General features: G+C 39.6%; 1 protein-coding gene and 1 pseudogene across 2 annotated transcripts; both read right to left on the reverse strand.

The window, feature by feature from the left end:
- Positions 1-5,634, reverse strand: LOC140000402 (uncharacterized). Of its 2 annotated transcripts, XM_072030283.1 has the most exons (6): positions 5,523-5,634; positions 5,277-5,426; positions 3,945-4,193; positions 3,129-3,262; positions 1,594-1,722; positions 1-177 (listed from the first exon to the last, which is right to left on the reverse strand). In XM_072030283.1, exons 2-6 carry the CDS (start codon positions 5,317-5,319, stop codon positions 136-138), a joined length of 597 nt encoding a protein of 198 aa, XP_071886384.1. In that variant the 5' UTR covers positions 5,320-5,426; positions 5,523-5,634; the 3' UTR covers positions 1-135. The 2 variants fall into 2 exon arrangements, with proteins under 2 accessions (XP_071886384.1, XP_071886383.1); XM_072030282.1 differs by lacking the exon at positions 1-177 and having other exon boundaries at positions 184-1,722.
- The window catches only part of LOC113840904 (ATPase family AAA domain-containing protein 2-like), a 24,015-nt pseudogene continuing 8,506 nt past the window's right edge, over positions 5,470-20,978 (reverse strand).

The following is a 20,978-nucleotide window of genomic DNA, read 5'->3' on the forward strand; positions in this document are numbered from 1 at the left end:
ATTTAAAATATCTTAAAAGACCTATATATGAAATTTTATATACCTATATGAGATACTATTTACTAAGTTGTTTACAAATAACCGAACAGTGTGCAACAAAAGACTATGGAGAGTAAAAATTAAGTATGTTGAAGACTACTTGTCGGACCAGAAGGCTGAGATTTCTTTCTTAATTTCCTAGTAAGAAAAAAAAAGACAAAATAGCAGTCAGCACAAATGAAAGCTTAAGAACACTTTCTATTACTATAAAAATAAATAATTTGTAATACATGGTTAGTAATAGTTAGCAAACAGTGTGCTACCACCATCACAACGGCCTATTACCCCTTCTAGCTTCAGAGGCATCCTTATACATCCAAAATAGAGAGGACGATATCAACTATATGGATCTCTCTCAGCAGTGGTTTCACAACAATTAGAAAGAAGAAACAGTTCCTGAGAAGCCACAACAAGCTCAAGTTAATTTCTGGACTTTGAATAATTACTCCTTAAGTTCTCTCTCTCTCCATACAGTAGAGCACGCTCCTGACTAACTTGTACAGTGCACTCTGAATAGGAGAGATTTGTTTGCCTATGCTAAAGGAAGAAATAGAAAACCAAGAAGGCTACTTAACTTTTAATACTTAAATTAAATGTTAAGTTACAAAAGTTCACAGGCCATGAGATTAGAAATAAACCCCTTCTCGAGCTAAAAGATCTCATTTTTTTTTTCAGGAGCGGCCTCCCTGAATCTAAATAATCCTCTCACAGGCAGAACAGAGTGTCCGTTCTAACTCTTTATCAGATGTGGAAAAAGAGATTGAGATGACCAGTGCCTAAAAAAAAGAGGCACTCTCTTTTTAAGGCAGACTGATCGGCACAACACATTTTATCTGTTCTCAAGCACAAGCAACTCTAAGATAAATGGGTTCAAGGATCTTCAATGTGAAGAGTGAATATCCAGCGTATACTGGGAACACCTGACTTGGACCATGGACGCCTCACGCAGATTTTGGAGGAGTTCGGACAACTCAGAAATCATCTTTTACAGGAAGAGACCAGAGAATTTGACTCAGTGTAGAACTGGCACAGGCAGAAATCTCCCCAATTACAGATGCTCAAGCGCATTAGTTAAAAAGAGATTAGAGTGTGACTAGAGAGAAGTCTCAAACTCTTGTTATATACTTAAATTTCTCTCCAGGGATGAACGACTGCTATCACCGTGTATGACTGGCTGTAGAGGGAGAGAGAGCGAGTGAAAGACTTAGAAAAGCACCTTCCCTTCGTAGTCCTCCCACTCCCAAAATGGTTCTTCAAGGAAAACTACTGACAGACTAAAGTTAACTGCTTTGAAAGGGCTGTGTGGGTGGACCCGTTGTCTTCAAGTTCAAGCTTTTTCCTGCAGAAACTGCCAACAATTATGCCAAATATAACAATGGTTTTGCAAGATGGATAAACGTCTTCCAGACTGAAAGGGAGAAGTCGTACTGTTGTTGTTGTCTGTGCACAGACACCTAAGCAGTAAAGAGCAATGCTAAACAACCACGATATCCCAGAACACACAAATACTGTGTAACAGTGACAGAAAGTGCTAGAATTCAAAACAAAAGTTACCTCCACCAAATCGGTTTTGTCGTAGTCTTCTCTATGGTTGTAAATACACTGATTAATGACGCCATATACTTTTTCCAGGTGATAAATGTCAAATCCCTTCGTTATCTCAGTGACAAAGCATAACAGTTTCTGAAGACAACAATGGAGCAAAACAACAACTTTAGAATAGTATAAGATCCTTTGAATACGCTCTATATGTTTTCAGAGGTTGAACAGTAACAATACAAGTGACAGCCTACTTTTTCTTACGCTATTAAATAAAATGTGACACTTCAGAGAACAGATTAAATATCCCATGAGATTTCAGCAGGGAAAATATGAGTTAATTTTTCATATTTCAGAGAAAGGAAAGGCTGAAATTTCGGACAATCTTTTACTACTAATCAATCACATCAACGGTTGCAATTGCAAGTCGACTGCTCCCAAAGCAGCAGGGAATGACACGATCCTCTTTGTAGGACAGCTGCTGCCACAGCGAAGCCACTGTTGCATTTCATTAGAGAAGCGTTGCAGCAGCGCGGGGCACTGTAAAAAGGCTGCAGATCTTGTAGATACAGCTGTGCCAGCTGGAAAAGGAAGCACCCTTAGGTGATTACCTTTACCCACGTGTGCCATGCCTACAACTCTGCTGGCAGAACAGGTTGCTCAAACGCCCAGAGCAAAGGTGGATTAGTTTGCTCAGTCCTACCTTTAAATTCAGGGGTGGGTAAATAGCAAAGTGACTGCTTGTAGCAATCACCTCTCTCTCACACAGTCATTTCTATTACCAAAGATGCAGAGATGATAATCTCTGGCACAGCAACAGTGACAAGCTAGTGGCAGCACCTTCTTCCACTGCCACAGCTGTCCATTAGCTGTGTGAGCCTGCGAGTACGTAGCTTTAGGGAGCAGCCATACCAAATGGAAATACTACTGCCCCCTGGAAATAATGCTGCTTATCATCTTATCAGCAAACTCTGCCTCCCTCATGTATATATATATATACACACACACACACACAATATAAGAACTTCTAATACTGCACTTTCAAGGAATTTCAGAAAAGTAGTCACTTCTCCATGGCTAGCTAGTTTACGTCAACCTGCTAACTTCAGGTTTAAAATCATCACTGCAAGAAATAAGGATCCTTTTCAGGTTCTTAATACATCAAAGCATGAAAAAAAAATCCCCAAATAAAAGCCCTCAAACCCATCATTAAAATTACAAATCATTAAATGATATGCATAATAGTACTAGCAGGTTGTCAATGTGGTATTTTAAAATTCAGCAAGGCCTTTTATCTTAAAAATTAGGCAAAGAATCTATCTCCTAAACTACAGATGACCAGAAGCAAATGGTAGCCTACAGAAATCTACACGAAGTATGGAAACTAAACAGTCACAGTGCATTACAGGCTGAATTATTTCACTATCTATATGTCCTTCCAATTATTGTTTTAATTGGCATTGGTTAACAATGGGCTTAATTTGCAATTTTACATGTCGCAGGAATATGTCCTATTTGAGCATCAAAAAAAAAGCTGAAATTAGACATACTTTGAGCTCATAGCGATCCACGATAACTATGTAGTCTGTCTCTGTAGGAACTTGTACAGGGTTCTCATCACTTATCTGTTGCTGGTCTTCTTCCCAAGAACGTTCAGGAGTCACTGCTTGAAATGCCCAGGAATCTGGAAGGACACAAATTTCTTCAGTCAGGTTTTCTGTTTATCTAGAATACAGTCTCAGTGAAGTATCCTGTACCTGCAAAACAGTCTCTCTCTACAAATACAGAGACAGAATTGTTATCGTCTGCACTGAGAAATACTTGGCTTCTCCCTTCTTTCCAGCTAAAGCCACTGCTCCATAAAAATTAGAAACTAAGACAAAAAAAAGCACACAAAAATACCCACAAACAAACAAAAAGCACTAACGAAAAGGTTAATAGTGGAAAAAAATAGTCATGTTGCCAATTCAGGTTAGGGAACACATCTTAGAGTACAACATTAGGGCTTAAGTCTCCTATTCCACATGTTACTCTGGATCCACGCATCTTGAAGTGCTGCTTTTTCACCTAAGCTGCTCGTTATTGGAAAGCACCTCGTACAATAAAAGAGTGTCAGTGACTGCTGGCTTTCAGTTAGGTACCATTAGAAAAAAACAGACTTTAGAATCAAGAAACCAGCACCTACAGAAACGTGGGCTTGGCTTGTACAATTAGAGGAGCAACATCATTACGGAATAAACTGTGTGATGATTTTTGAGAGCTGTAACAGAAAAAATAGAGTGAAATTGAAGGCTAAAGCTAATAAATAGTGCAATCCTCCTCAGCAAGAATAGGGTGCTAAAGGATCTGATGGACTTCTCCCTTACCATTTGAACTTGGATTTTCATTAGTTATAGTTCCCCATCTTGGTGTTGAATATCCACAAAGCTTAGCACTTTCCTTTTCAGTGTTAAGTTTAACTTGACATATGTCAGAAACATGTTTGTCCACAAACTCTTCTTCATCACTATCGTTTTGGTCATCTGTTGGTACTCTGTTCTCTTTATCGAATTGAGAACTCCTCTTTGCTGCAGCACGCGCACAGTTGTTCCTTCTGCGCTTTCTTTCTGACGCACCTACAAAGAGACAGCATAAAAAAAAAATAATCCAAAACATAACCAAAAGAATTCTTTCTTCAAAATCCATTATCTTCATCTTACTCAACTGACAAGGAAAACAAAGGAACTGAGCTACCACTGCCTATATCCCTACATATGCTGAGAAAAGAGTTGAAAGTTAATGGGGTCAGTTTGCTATTAAGATTAAAAACAAGCAAACAAACCACACACACAGCTACGGAATTTCATTCACTAAACAGTCACTTTCAGGATTTTAAATGCTGAGGATTCTTACTTTGGATGGGCAGTATTAATACAACGTGAGGTTATTTGATAAAGTCACTGTCTTACTACATGAACTAATACAGATGAACATCATAAAAGCCTCTGGAAATAAGCTCTCCTTCGAGTCTGGTATCAAGCTGAAGACTTCAAAAGCTGAATACATGTTTGGAAGAGATTAATTAATGAGACAATTTTAAGGGAATATTCAAAGGAGAAAAAACGTGAAGACTTATACCTCGTACGCTTCCTGATTTGGTAAACCTTTTGTGAAAAAACAAACTTTGTGGTTTTGCCCAACATTCGTAGTATTCATATAGTATTGCAAAAGGATATGGGTGGAGTCCATGGCAAAATTCCCACTCTCACTAGTTAGACTTCCCTCCTTCAACTGGGAATCACAGTATGAGGTAGCTAAGATTTTAGCATTTGGGGAAGGGAGGGGTGGAGTGGGGGTAAAAATGCCATTTTGCATAATTAAAAACTAGTTAAGTATTCAGAAACTGCCATCCACAACATTTTTTACCTCAAGAATTAGCAATTTAGGGGCGGCTAAATGTCAATTGGGCCATCAAAGTTGTTTTTGTTTGTTTGTTTGTTTTTTATATTGTAAACCAACTTTATTTGAACTTGTGATATTCATCACTATATTGAATATTCATCACTATATTGAATGAATGACCTCTGGATTTCTCTCTCACATTTTGAAGTAAATTTGAAAACAAAATACCTCTGGCATAAAGAGCCAGAGACACCTGTTGCGCCTCAAGAACAGAGAAGGTATGAATGACAAGAGCAGCTGAATAAAATGCAACTTACCATTAGAAATGGGTGTACTGGCATCTACAGGTGCCGCTGTCATCTCCTCATTTTCATTACTCTCTTCATCTGGTTTGTCGTCTTCAGTAGCAGGGTTCTGCTGTGGTGACTTGGAGTCGTCCCATGGAGCACACACTGGAGAGGTGCGACCTTGCAATAAAGAATAGATAACAAAGATCTTTGTCGTGCATTTTCAGTTACAAATGCAGAGACAAGTCTTAAAATCCTTAGCGTTAAAGCACGTACCTCTTTTCTCATGAGATTCTTTAATTTGTTCACAAAGTCGTCCAAACTGTATACATTTCGTTCCTCACCATTGAATATGCAGTGTCTTGCAAAACATAGGCTCTGTGACGATCTGAAATTTTTACAGACTTTAACTGAATGTTGTCTACCAACCAATGAAACTGTTTTGATCACAGAAAAAAATTGCTTTCTTCATAGGTTGGTTCCGAAAGTTTATCTCAGTGAATATTTTCAGCATAACAACATAGAAGTTAATTAAAACAAAAGCACTAGTTCCTTGGGAACACTTATATCACAATTCCATACCCAAGTAGCAAAATGGTAAAATATTTACAATGTGGTAAGAGATGTTCTCTGTGGATGTCCAAAATCATCTAATCCATCTGAAGTCTACTGTCTGAACACAGCATTTATCCATCTATACGTTTGACCGATTTTTTAAACTAGGGCTAAAAAGCACATCCTCACCTGTAGATCTCTGATCCGGGTAGTACTCTAAGGCATTGTTACAGATTAGATCGATGTCCTTCAGATAGTCTCCTGCAGTGAGGTACTGGCGTGAGTCAATTTGAGTCAGAACTGTTGAAAGATCCATCGGCTCTTTAATCCTTGTGGCACAGTCAGGTACCTGCAGATCAAATACAAGCATTCAGAGGTTTTCTTAACCTTGCACACTGTCTACCAAATTATTCTGAAAACTTTAAATAAACGACTTCCTAAAAACTCTGAACATTTGCGATGCATCAGAAGATGCTGAAATTAACCAGTTTGCTTCTCAAAAATGGAAGGGCTCTTTCAACTGGCATTAGAGCTGCTAGGAGAGGACAACAAGAAGTAGGGCGGTCAGAAGCACGTGCATGGTAGAGAAGAAACACTGAGGGTGGGAGATTCATTTCACTTTGCTTCAGAAAATCACAACAGTGAAAGCTGAGTAAGCCATCCGACATTCTCTTTGTTGTCGACATTGAGGAAAAGGTGCATGAATTGCACCTGTGAAGTACCTATTGCAGGCATCTACTTTAGAATGAGATAACTGGGCCCAGAGGTGCTGAGTTCTTCCCTCAGACAGTAAGAGGAGCCTCATGACTAGTTCAGATGAGGACATACGTATCTGTCTAGATTTTTCACAGCTCAAGAACCTAGGAGAAAAGGGGAAGAAAAGCCAGTGGACGCCCACATGAAGAGGACTTTGCTGATCCGCAGGTATATTCAAGTTATATCTGCCTTTGAAACATACGCCCCTAGTTTAGGCTTATCTAATCAATTATGGAGAAAAAGGGATCTAAGCAGCCAATTGGAGGAAAAAGAAAACACACTGCACTTATGGTTGATTCCTATTGAGGAGTTCCAGATGAAACAGAGAACAGGATCTCAAAACTTACTTTTACAAACGGCTGCTCCTATTCCTGTTCCCACAGGTACTGACAGTCCAATAAAGGGCTTTAGACTTCATTAAAGTAGTCCTGTAAATACTGTTTGTAATTATAAGGAAAGATCTCTGTGCTTTTCAGTGCTGTGACATGCCTACATATCAAAGCCTTTTCACGAGCAAACTGTGTTGGCATTTGGACTGGCTTTTTAGAATGAAACCAGGGCTTTCAGCGAATAATCCAATAAGAGACATTTGAGAGTCAGCAGAAGTAAAAGCACTGCCTCTGCTTCTTGCAAAATCCTAATAGTGCAGCCCTAAAAACAAAGTTGAACCTTCCCCAAAACGCTGAGAAATACGAACACTGAGAAGTTACAGACACACACAGATCAGCACTAGGTTACCTTCTGTGGGTCAACGGGCTTTGCAAATTCCCTGAGATGTCTGTCAGTGGCAAGTCTGTGAGTAATGTCCCTCAAGAAAATTCTAAGTTCACGCAAGGTATCCTCCTCTTCCTCCTCCAGCATCCCTACTTCTTCCTCTTGTGGCTTCTGAGGCTCAGCTGGTGGTGCTACAGGCAGGACTTCCAATGTCTGATCAACTTCAATTAATCAGGAAAAATTAGCCAATTTACAGTACTCAAATTGAAGCATATGACAAATTACTGACAGAAAATGACCACCAAAGCAAATCCCAAAGAGCTAGTAACTTCGATAGGAAAGTTTTAGATGTACTCCTGTCCTGGTTTCAGTTAGCACAGAATTAATTTTCTTCCTAGTAGCTGGTGGAATGCTGTGTTTTGGCTTAGGATGAGAAGAGTGCTGATAACACCCCGATACTTTAATTGTTGCAGAGCAGTGCTTATACTAAGCCAAGGACATCTCAGCCTTTTGCTCTGTCCTGCCAATGGGCAGGCTGGGGGTGCAGTAAGAGCTGGGAGGGGACAGACCCAGGACAGGTGACCCAAACTAGCCAAAGGGGTATTCCATACCATCTGACGTCATGCTAAACAATATATAGGGGTGGCTAGCTGGGGGGAGGGGGCCGGACTGCTCGGGGTTAGGCTGGGCATCGGTCAGCGGGTGGTGAGCAATTGCATTGTGCATCACTTGTTTGTACATATTATTATTTCCCTATTATCACCATTGTATTATTATTATTTTGTTATTATTATTTTCCTGTCTTATTAAACTGTCTTTATCTCAACTCACAGGCTTCACTTTCCATTTCTCTCCCCCGTCCCAGAGAGGGAGGGGGGAGGGTGAGCGAACGGCTGCGTGGTGTTTAACTGCCGGCCGGGTTAAACCACGACAACTCCTTATATCCTCCTCACCTCTTTTCTTTACAGGAGGCTTAGCCACTTGATTTAGAATTAGGTCCTCAAAAAAAGCTGCTCTCTCTGCCCTTCCAGGCAACTCAATATTGCACGCTTCTCCAAATTCCTTATTAAATAATTTTTGGATCTAAAGCAGAAGGAGGAAAGACATTTCAGATTTAAGGCCACAAAAACTCACCTTCTATTCCAAAAAGACAAGTACCTTTTAAAATTAATAATAACCTGAAGAACACAAACTGAAAAAAGTTATCTTCCTGGCCTTAAAAGACTACATTTTCACAGGCTGGCACGGCAAATTCAAATATCACCTTTAAGAATCACCTATAGAATTAAAGCTCGCTGAAGGGATTGTACGCTACACTGATAAAGTAATGGCTTTCACCACATCCAACATCGCTTCCTTTGTATTTACTTGCCTTGCTTCATCCCTTAGTTAGAACCTTTATGGCTATAGAGGGAAGAGAAAGGCTTCAGCAGACAAGTGAGGGCTTTTTGCTGAGTTTTTATTTCTCTACCAAAAGGTGTCTGAAGTAGCTAGTACCTCTACGTCTTCTTCCATTTTCCATTTCTAGTATTAAAAGGTAGGTAAGGAATTTCACTACTTATTTTAGAAGGAATTTAGAACCTGTACAAAAACCTCTGTGGGAACTCAAGCACTTTCAAAGCAGTTGATAATAAACACGTCTAGGTAAGACCCGTTCTCTTCCCCCAATAACTGAGACAAAATAATCAGAACGAGAACAGCGTGTTCCTGTTTTGGGCACCTTCCCTTAATGTAAACTCTCAGAAGTCAATGAAGTTCTGCATGTACTTTTACTACAGTTTATTTAGGAATACAACTAGAATTCCATTCCAAAGTTACTTGAGCAGAAATTGGAACTCAGCTTTCCAGCTTGGAAAGCTTTGGCCTATATGAAGAAACAAACTGATTTTTATTTTTTTTATTTAATCAAAGTGTTTCAATTCTCTACTAAATTGCATTATTAGCAGTTTACCCAACATAGCACGGAATGGCAGATTGTCAGAAGAAATCTCTTCAGTAAAAACATCCTCTTGTCATTTCAAGCACTGCATATTCTTGACTGAACCACTTTGTAGCCACTGGAATTATTGTATTAATTTATTATTTGCATGCGTGAGAAGGGGGTGAAAGTCACTTGCTTGACTCAGAAAAAACTTTAAGCAGATGCTTTCACAGTATTCTTTTTCTCTAAGCAAATTTTAAGTGATTTGTTAGGGTGCCTGAGTAATAACAGCAGGCATTTAAGAAAGCACAGCATTTTGATGCTGAAAGCATTCATAAATTATAAGAAACTGAAGAAATAGTAAGAAAAGTATTGACAAATAAATACCTCTTCTGGGAGCTCTGAGTGACGTACATCAGACGTAGCAAGCAGTAAAACAGGCGAAAATGCTGGAATGTTACGTAGTAGTTAGAAAAGTAAGTTTCAAGGCAGGTCCAACGTTGTCCCACCATAAATGGATATCTGGGACATAAATTATGCTCGGTGCTGTCTTCTGAGCATTTCGGATCAGCTAGTGAAAAGGAAAGCTTGGGTAAGAAAACTAAAACACGGAGAATAACCTGTTAATACATAGCTACATAGCCATCTGACTGCCCCATGAAAGGAAACTATGTGAACAGAGTGGCAAGCATCCTTTCACATAAGGAATTTCTCTGGGCACCCTTTCAGATTATCAGTATTCGGAGAACTCTAGTCAGAAGATGGGAAGGATATATTCAGGCAGTGGCTAGACACCGTAGCTATATGGCCACGGCCACAATCATCGCATAACAAAGAAAGGAAATGTCCCTCTTATGGGACACATCAGTATTCAGTAGTGTAACATGTCTGTCCTTACTTGTATAGCTCTCAAATGTTTCCACTAAAGGTAAAAATATTTTAAGGTAGTGATGCCAAACAATAAAATGGATTTCCTGCCTAAAAGTAAAAACACCAAATCTGTTCATTTTTTCTAGTTAAAACCACATCAGCGTGTTAATGCTTTTATTGCACACACTGCAACAGCACAAGTTGTGTATGTCCGTGTGAAAACAAAATAAACAGAAGCCCCAAACCTTGGTTGCCTTACTAATATAATTTAAAAGAAGGCTACAAAAAGTAGCCGACATGCAGTCTGGTACAGAGCCATCTACCGGGAGCACACAGTCTTAGGAGGCAATGAGAACTACTTTCTGGATCCCAGGGAGATGAGCAACATTTCTTTCCACAAAGAGATGTTCATTAGCAACACCGCCCAGCTTCCTGAGCTGCTAGCAACATCCTCACTGTGAAATTGGGTATGGAAAATGTGGACATGTACAACATCCAGATTGTTTGCGGTGCTGTCTAAAAGAAAAGGGGATTTTCAGACAGAAGCAAACATCCCAGCACATTAAAACAAGGCCACCTCCATTACCAATGAATTTTGCTCACCTTACTTGCAACTCGATTGATCCTCTACGTACAGTCAGTGAATCCGATGAGAATAAAAAGAAAAAAGGTACCTGTCTGCAGATTTCTTCTGGCGGTGCAACGTTTGTAAGCAGAACAGAAAGGTCCAGGGTGTGAACGGGAAACTTCTCCAAAGCGTGCAACACCGCGGGTGCCACGTAAGAAACCTGGCCGTACCCTTCTTTTCCTACTATTAGCAGACGGGGCCGGCATGATGTTGGTTCGCAGAAAGCACTCCTAGAACAAGAGTTAAGAAAACAAGCTTATAAATGAGGTGCTGAATAGACACACAGATGTTCCAAATACTTTTCCTATAGATTTTCTTTTCCCTCCCCAAATAATCCAAATGGCACATTAAATACATGTTCAGTCATTCCAATTGTTTCATCTTCTTCCCTTGTGTTTCCTATTCTTTACTAAACCAAGACTGCAAATTAATATCCCTGCAATCTTGCTTTACTACTAGGAAATAAATTTGCAATGAGCATTTGTTTCCCCACTACAATCAGGCTGTACCTTTGCTGGCTTAAATCAAAGATGCTAGAGACTTAGCCTTGCTCTAGAGGACAGAAAATCTTCTGGACAACACAGCAATAGAAACTGACAAAAATAACTGATCCAGCTGCGACAACATGATCTAACTTAACAACCATGGGCTTGCATGACTTCCATACTAAAATACCACAAGATTAACACAACTTGGTGGCTTAACAAATAAAGACACCATTCAAATTTTTCTCAAGGTGTTTTAACAAGCCATTTCTCGGTGTTCTTTCTACTACAAAATTCACTACTGGTTTAACAATCCTGGAAAACAGAAGGGCAAAAGGTGGCAACACAAACCCATAAAGTTGGGGTACTTTTAGCTAAAAGGACAGACAGGACATGTATGTGGTCTTGAGTCTTTCAAAGAATGCCATGGATTAAGTCAACGTGTTCTGGTAGTCTACGGATCACTTTGGCTTAGGAAGAGAAGCCTGGGCTTTTCAATTGGGTCATTCAGAGCAACTTCATTACAACTTTAGTCCCTTCACCCTTTCTTCTTGTGAATACCAAGCACCCCTTCTACACACTAACTTGATGTTACCCCTTCGTCTACCACCCCTCACACTTTTAACAGCTGGAACTGTTTACAAAGGCTCATCAGACCTGAGAATTTAAACATAACAGGGATCTGTCTTTCTTTACCTGCTGAAACAGAGGAGTTTTTTCTCTGGTCCGTCAGGCATTCCATCTTTGAATTCATCTCCAGAAACCAAGGATGCATCGTCATCACTGTCGAACATATCATCTTGTAAAATAGGATTTAAATGGTCTGAAAGGCAAAAGAGGTTTGTTAACTTCCCTGAATAGCCTTTGTCTCTTTCTCTTACATTAATACAGCTTCTAAATCAGTGCCAAAACCCTTTCTTCATTTGAGAGCACACACTGAAAGCTATTTCCTAGAGTTCATCCCACCACAGATCTAAGGAGATGGCACAAGGCCCTACAAAGCTGTACCAAGTCCCACTGATGTGTACGTATAAGGTACGCTACTCTTGGTGATTTTTTTCTCCCCCTTAGAATAAAGGAGCTTACGAACAATCTTTAGCAGAATTATAAAGAAGTGGATGCTGTGGTTATACCTTGCTGTCGGTCCTCCTTTAGCACTAGCTGTGCATGCGGGAAGATCTTCTGCACAACTTGTAAAATATTCGCTACTGATCTTTTAAAAAGTGGCTTGAAAATGGGTGATAGTACTTGTCCGGGTGAAGCCTCGATCCTGTTTGATGCCGGAACAACCTTCTTCAGAGCCATGAAAAAGTCCTTTGCTTTTATTTTAATAGAATTAACGTCTAGTTGCAATTTCTCCCTACTTGCATAAATCTGAGGATAGCATCGGCGCAGAGAGCACAGAGCAGCTTCAGTACATAAGGATTTGATATCTGCACCACAGTATCCTTACAAACAAAAATCAAACGTTACATCAGTCAAGGCCCAGGTTTACAACATGCAACATTTAAAGAATTTGTAATGCCAAAACCAAACAGGTTAACAGGGAATTCAAAGTGCTACCGCTCTGCAGGGAATTTTCATGTTGCTCACTGCCTGATATCCTGCGCTTATGCAGCTGAAGCAGACTCCTCATCAAAAACTATACTCTTGAGGAAGATGCCCCAGAACCATTTAACGTTCTCAGACAACAAGAGGAACGACAACAAAGAGTAAATAGATGAAAGCATCTAACTCTGATCGCTATGAAGGCGTGCCAGCTGCCTCGTTGACTAGTTGTGCAGCAAGGCACAAGAGCTTGGGTACTGCCTGGTACAAGCTAAGGTTCTTTACAACTTGCTCACAAGCAAGAATCCATTTTGGTTTCAGTCTTAACAAGGCATTTCTCAGCTAGTTCATCAAGCAACATGTCCGGTGGCTTAGGGGTCCAGTCACGAGTATGAATCTTGAAAATTTCTTTTCTAGCCTGGAAGCAAAATCATTGCATTTTAGCTTGTCTCAAGTTTTCCTTAAAAATACCAACAAGAAACAAACAAACAAACAAAAAAACCCAAAACAGTCCTCCCTCAAAACCCCTCACCTATTAATACGCTTTTCTTACTTGCTCAACTTTCAAGTATTTTACAGTTATTTAATATACACTCTGCATTGTCAACCAGGAAATTGAATATTTCTTATTTGTTACACTGGACTTTTTTCTAGGAACCTACAGTGAAAGAAAAGGCATTTATAGCTTCAATAACAAGTTTCCAAACTATGAGACCTAAGGACCCAGAGGAAAATACTGCAATGAAAAATTTATCCAGAAACTTTTCTTTGTTGTCCAAAAAACTTCTCTAAAATTTAACAAGCTTTCATTGTGACAGTCTCATTACTTCATCACATTTGCTTTTCAGGCAGTAAATTCACAGAAAGCACTGCTGGCACAATGTTTCAAATTGCTACAATTACTATAAAGAAGAAAATAATTATGACTCAAACTACTACCACTGATCCGGGGCACAATCAAATGCACACACGTCCCCTATTCATTCAGAAGTGAAGGATTGAGACCAAAAACACAACTTCATGATGAAAGCGCCCAAGTGGACTAAATAATTAAGCAAACAGGTACAACTTTGGGAATGAAAGGTTTGATTATAGAACTAACTACTTGGTGGTATCATCTTGACCATATATATTCAGTACCAGATTTGCCCTCCATGGAACAACGCAGTGTCTCCACATATCACTCTCTTGTTCAAGTTGTCAATTTTTTTTTTCCTATAAAGTTGGACTTTGCCATGGTAGCACTAATGTTGAATTTCAGTTCTCACCTCTTTATTTGGCAAGTTGAAGAGGAACTCTCTGTCAAAGCGTCCTGGTCTTCGTAAAGCAGGATCTGTAGAATCCAGTCTGTTGGTAGCTCCAATTACCACGATCTCCCCTCTGTTAACTATGCCGTCCAGAAGCGTCAGAAGAGTTGAAACAATGGAACTAATAGAAAAATATAATTTTTACTTACTGGTTCAGTAAATTTTGTCACATTCCACATGACTTTCTTCCATGAGTAGTCAAAAAGGACAAGCTTTAAGGACAAGACTCATTTTAAGACATAAACAATAGGTAAGTTAACACAGACCACATGCTGATATCAGGCTTAGTAAATTGGTTTCAACTATCGTTTAGAAGCACCTGTTTTGGCATTGAGTTACAAGTTTTCAGGATAAATTAACGTGTTCACAGTAAATTAAACAGGTCATCATCCTTTTTTTTTTTTTCATTCCCCAGAGATCAAGCAGATTTTATGTAGGTGCAAAACTGTAATACCTATGAATGTGGTCTTGTTTACTGGAGCGCACAGGAGCGAGACCATCTATCTCGTCAAAGAAAATAATTGAAGGTCGCATCTGATAGGCCTAGCACAAAAACACAGAGTAAAACACCATTATTTAAAGGAAAAATGCACAGAAACATCATGGTTGGAATGTCATCTAAACTAGATTTTTCACTTCAGCCTCTGGGACATCTACCGATAGAGCTACTGGAGTATCTGGCATGTCTAACAGAAGACAGCAGTCTGTGTCAACCCACTGTATCCGGGTGACAGGAAGCAAATCGTTCCAGTAGTTCCTACAGCTGACATTCACAGCAGAAACACTGGCATTTCCATTTCAGTGGGAAAAAAAAATAACAAAATACAAAAAAAGCAAGTTCTACTTAAAAACGTTGACCACAGAAAATAATGGTTTCAACTCTGACAGAACACACTGTGCATTTCAACCTTACCTGTTCAAATAACACACGAAGTTGGCGTTCTGATTCCCCCACGTATTTTCTCATGCAGTCCAAAGCACTTCTCATAAAAAATGGTATTTTTCTGTCACTTCGGCTATATTCATTGGCAAGTGCACGAGCAACTAGTGTTTTCCCTGTTCCTGGGGGGCCATAAAATAGACAGCCTCTGCAATAAAAAAAGATCCAGATAGGAAAAAAAAACATCATGATGAGTACCTCCTACAACCATCATCTCTAGAACAAGCGTCTTTCCTAACCAAAACACATCACGTACAGGACAGCAGTAATAGCTGAAGTGTGGGTAGAGTCAGAACAGATAGAAGTTCTGCATTTTTACAACGTTTCACAAGAAAATTCATTTTTTTCACCCAAAGAAATGAATAAGGGGGTAACTCAAGTGTATAAAACCTTCAAAAGAGAGCATACTGTCCCAGAAGGACACTTCCAAAACTGCTGACAAACAGTTTGATTACAGCAAACCGGAGCCAAACAGGCAAACTTCAGCACAGAATCTGAGAATGGGCTGAATGGTGAATCACCACTTCATTCTTCAGTGATAAACTGCATATTCTTGCTTTCACAATATGCAGAATCTGATAGTAAAGCATTTAATGCTCCTCTCAAAAGCATTAAGTTACTGGGTTTGGTCTCTCAGACCATCTATTGCTGATGGCACGTGAGGAAGCCTAAAGCCGGAAGGAAAAGCGATGCCTTAGCACTCAGAGGGAAAAAAAAAAGAAAACAAAAGTAGGCAGGAAAAACAATTGGGCTTCCAGGCAACATATTACAATTGACTTCCACTAGATAATCCCTTCTTGCTTACAAACTAATCAAGCTGACTTGTACATAAAACTGAGAACAAAACCACTCCAACCCAACTAACCCAACTTTTTAAAGACACCAGACGGTAAAACTTAAAATTTTAAGACGTTGCTTATATTTTTAACCTACAAATATTCTGGATTCTATCCATTTTTAAGAAACCACTTTTTGCTACTACTAAAACAAACGTTCACCGCTGCCAAAATGTTGAAGCATGGAAGCATATTGATACCTTAACTGAACTTTCTCCTGAAAACAGCTGACTTACGATTTATCACTTTAATGAGTTACCTTGGGGACTGAATATTGAACCGCTGAAAAACTTCTGGATACAGGAGGGGAAAAATCACCATCTCTTTCAAAGCTGCGATGTGTTCGGAAAGACCACCCACGTTCTCAAATCCAATCTAAAGAGAAATTCAACACAACAGAGTCTGTATGTTAAAGAAAGCAGCAACCTAGATCAAGGTTTCATCAGAAATTATCTCACCACAACGGAAACATTCTGGGCAATTTTTGAAGTTGCTTTAGAGAAAACCATCAACAAAGGTAGTTGTAGATGGCACACTGAGATCTTTCATAATCCCTGGAAACACTCGCTGACACGATGATTAGTTTAAGACTTACCGCACTATCTATTTGCATTGCATCTCCCTGACTTCCTCCAACTTTCTTTTGATCCCTCTGAACTCTCTTTAGGTCCTGTTTCTGAAGTTTCACTCGAAAAGTCCTGATTTGAATTAAGGAGAAGTTATAGGGCTTCTTTTTCTTTAAGATGCAACTCGAAGATTTTTGTTTTTCATAAGAATGCCAAGCAAATGTAGAAAACATTAATTAATATATAGAAGACCTAATTAATTGACATAAACTCACACAGTTAAATTTAGATAAACTTAAACATGGCTAAATATCCATTTGAAGGAGATTCATCCCTCCCCTGTTCTCTAATGACAGCAACCTTCTTGGAGATGTGCTCTCGCTGTCCTCACTGCTCTCACCACTCTCCTCCGTATCACATGTGCTAAGCAAGGGAGATGAGCAAGAGGGTGTAGAATCACTGATGTCATCTGCATGTCTCCGTCTGCAAGCCAGCATATAAACCAGAAAGTTAAAAAGAAAATAGAGCAGATACTAAGTAACACCAAAAGTTAAGGGAATTCTATCTCAAAATTTACTCTGAGATCTATTTTCCAGTCCATTGTACTCCTTAGCAATCTGATTTCAAAGGCCATGACATGATTTTCCTCGTGACAACTGTCTGCTTTCAAGAATGCTCAACAAAATATCTGGCAATCAACAGCATTCTCTACGCACTAACTGCTTACAGAATCCAAAAAGCCTTTATCATTACTAAGGCAATTTATGACTTCATTTAGATCTTTTATTGTTTAAGGTTAACTTCATACAGAAACATTAGTTGATTCCAAACAGAAACTACAGTCAGTATTTGAGTGATAACTTTTTTTTTTTTTTAATCCAACAAAACTTCCATAAAGCCTCTCCCTCTAAATCGAATAAAATTATTTTTGGTTTTAAGAAAATAATTTGTATCCTTCAAGATTAAATAGTCTGACTAAGATTTTTAAGGGGGGATTCTGGCTTCAGTTCCAGAACCAAAGAATTTCAGTTACAGAAACTCAGACACTACCTCCATAATCATCTTATCAGCGACCCACAAATATTGGATTTAAAAAAGAAACCAACTTAAAAGTACCCACCTCCTCCCCTCCAAATGTTTTTCCTCTCTATCCTCAGACTACCAAAGTACCGATCATAAACTTACTCTGTAATTACCACTAAACTGAAAACCCTTTGAAGCATTATGCAGTAAGGAGACTGACAGCTCTACGGATAAGTTAGAGCTATCACTAGCCATACACCAACCTGGCACGTCTTCTATATTTTTGTGACCCAGCATTTTCAAGTGACTCTTTCTGTCTGACAGAACAGGGCTGGCCCGAGTTAGTCCTCTCTCGATCTCTTTGTCTTACTGAAAGGAAAGAATTTAGAATAATGATACAGATACATTTAAGAGAGGAGGATATCAAAAGATAAAGAAAATGCCACGTGTTTCACTCATCCCTAATTCCAGAAGAATTTTTAACTGTTTTTGCTTTTCATCAGTGCATGGTACAAGCGGAAAACTACGCCCTTTTTAAAGGTGAACTGAAAATCACAAGAGCAAGACTATTAAGTGTGATTAATTACTGTTATATCAAGGATGCATAGCACTAAGTACGCCAAACAGCAAAGAAATACAACGGGCACAGGACACACGTGTCTGATAAAAACAGCGAAGTTCATGTGCAGAATGAAGGTACAGAACTGAAACAGAACTGTGTGCGCAAACACATGTATTTGCATTCAAAAATTTTATCTCACTTATGTGCAAGAAATAAGGTTTTAAGAGAAACTGTGCGTTCAACCTACTTTCCATAGGAGCTTGGTAGCGGTCAACAGGTTTCCTCCATCGAAGGTTGTAACGCCTTGGAACATCTTCACCGTCATTTTCTTTGTTCTCACTTCCTCTTGATGTTTGTACTGTACCACAAAATGACACCGAATCGTTAAGTACTTTTGCAAATTATATGAAATCCAAAATGCATTACACAGATGCCTGTAAGTTTTATTATTATCATTATTTTAATGACACAGTGGATCCTGCAAAACCTTAAGATGAATTTATGCAAGTCACGTTTCAGAAATCACAAATCCTAGCAGATGAGCATGCATCTAGACGTTGTTCTGTCCTCTCTGAAACTGCTGATGGACTTGTCGTCAGCCTCAGTGTTTAACAACAGGCAAAATTCTGTCATATTGCTTAGCTAAGATGCAGATCTTCTGAAAACAGCTATTTCAGAAAGTCACTTCTTAGTTTGAGAAAGTGTTTAATGGAAAGGGTTTTAATAATCTGTAGTGCTAAGACTAAGCATAGTAATCTAAGTCCAAGTCTAGCTCTGCCACAAATTCTGTGAGCAATAATGGGCCAGACACAGGCTTGAAGCTCACCAATGAGAAAACAATGCCAAATGCACATAAGCTTAGGCCCTTAGCTTCTGTCAAGTAACCTGAAGTTGTTTCATGAAAGATGGTAAAAAACACAAAAAACAGAGTGCAATTATCTACTGGGTTCTGGTGAATATCCTCTCACGTTAACAGCAGGACACCGAGGAAGGAACGTACATACTCCGTTCACCTACCTGTTTGCCAAAAGGACTTATCTTTTTTTCTTGGAAAGCACCGCCCTCTTTGGTTTTTATTTTTTAACCCCAAAGGTTGCATTGCTTTCTGAATGCAAGGTAGGTGCCATGGGGTATACAGACAGCACACGGAAAACTGAGCGATCAGTAAATGAGTTTGCGATCACTACCATCTCCAGTCCTTGGTGTTCCAACACTTCTATCACAAAAGCATGAATTTCTCTGCTTTATTGCTCCACTAATCCTTTCCTTTGTTCCAATAACTTCCTTTGTAACAACACTGACACTTTCCTCACTCTTTTCTGGCGTATTTTTCATTATAAAAGTATATTCTAGCTCTTTCCTGATTTAAAATTGTAGTTTGCATTTTGATCATCAATTAATTGCTCCGGGCTCATTTCCCATTCAACGTGCTATTTAAAATTCCTCTCTACAAGTCTCTACTGCACAGCTCCCTGAAACCCACACACTTTAACCAAGCTTCTCCCTCTAGACTGGCCCCCGCCTTGTATTCAAGCTACTCTTATTCAGACTTTGAGCTAATGTTTTCCTAACTAAACCTCCAAAGGAGTCAACTCTGCTTCTCCCTTACTAGTCCATGGCCCAGCCATTCTTCCTCCGAAGAACTTCCCTCGGGTTCCCACCTGCCACTGTGCATCTCTCTGCTCCTCTGGGCCTCTGAAGGGAGGAGCAAAGTATTTTCTGGGGCTCAGCCTCCTGTCACTGTCTCTCTGAGCTCCTTTGCAGGTGTGCAGGTGAGCTCTATCACATAATCTAACTTGTCAGCTCATCTACTGCAACACCCTTTTTGGTCCTTAAGTACAGTCTTGCCCTGTTCTGATCTGTTTAGAAAGCTCCTACGAGGATGATCTAATTTACTGCCTTAATCACAACTAACGTTCTTCTTAAAAACTGTAAGTTTTCCCATCACTTCCAAGTTAATACGGCCTTTCGTGGCTTAACCTCATTCCACAAGTCACTGAGTACCCAGATGACAGCTCCTAATTACAGGCCCTGACAGCAGCTTACGGTGACTGCCTCCTAAACACAGAAATGCACAACGCTATCCTCCCTCCTGCTGAGCTTCACGCTTGGGAGGAGCTTTTCATAAACATCTGGCAGCCTATCTACCTTGCTTCCTGAAAATTCTTGCTGTGCTGCTCAAAACCATGAAAACTGTCACGCTCCTGCTGTAGCGGTATCACCGTTTCGCATGCTGAGTAATAGTAATGCTGTCCATTTCTTTCCATTCCCACCTGTCTACAACCATCTGTTGCCTTTTATCTGGTAAGCAGTTTGGAAAAGCGCTGTTGTTTTTGGTGGTTTTTTTTCACCTGTTCTGAGCTCACTACAGTACAGCCCTAGAGCTCATACTAAGGCTTGTGAAGTCAATAGCAACACAGAATTTTTACAGAAGACAAACACCCAGTAGATTAGCTTCTTTCAATTGTTTAAGGCTTTTGGTTAGAACAGAGTAAAGAAAACTTAAAACCAGAACTCACCAACCTCATCTGGACTGCCAGGTCCAGTTCTTTCAAAGTCTGACTTCACACAGGTGAAGATATCAAGGTTCTCCTAATTCCAAGCAGCAAGAAAGATCGGTCACAAACGTGCAGAAAAACAGACGTGCATACACGTACATCCACTGACAGACACGTCTGTCTGTTGATGCTTACACAGTAACATTATCGAGGCACCCCGTATACACACAAAAAATAAATTATTGCACAAGAGGAGAGAATGGGAATATGATTGCGTGCACCCACAATCAGTAACAAGAATTTCTGCTCTAAACCAGGGCTCAGTACATGCAGTGGTTAAATACTTGCCCAGATACACAACTGAGTGCATTAGTTAATCAGAGGTTAATAACCTACAGCGTGACAGAACCAGGGAAAAAGAACTACCTTTCTAGCAGACATAACAAAAGAAATCATACAGGCGTGTGAGAGATGCTAATAAAAAGTACTGTGGACAATTCTGGATTCATTTCACAGCCCTGGG

Source organism: Anas platyrhynchos, chromosome 32 (genome assembly GCF_047663525.1).
Source record: "Anas platyrhynchos isolate ZD024472 breed Pekin duck chromosome 32, IASCAAS_PekinDuck_T2T, whole genome shotgun sequence".
In the NCBI taxonomy this organism is placed as follows: domain Eukaryota; kingdom Metazoa; phylum Chordata; class Aves; order Anseriformes; family Anatidae; genus Anas; species Anas platyrhynchos.

Excerpts from the sequence above, each read along its gene's own strand:
- LOC140000402 (XM_072030282.1), bottom strand. The coding sequence starts at position 5,319 with ATGACAGCGGCACCTGTAGATGCCAGTACACCCATTTCTAATG. Across the intron at positions 4,194-5,276 it reads CAGTACACCCATTTCTAATG|GTGCGTCAGAAAGAAAGCGC; the intron begins GTAAGTTGCATT and ends GTCTCTTTGTAG. Across the intron at positions 1,723-3,128 it reads TGGATCGCTATGAGCTCAAA|AAACTGTTATGCTTTGTCAC; the intron begins GTATGTCTAATT and ends TGTTGTCTTCAG.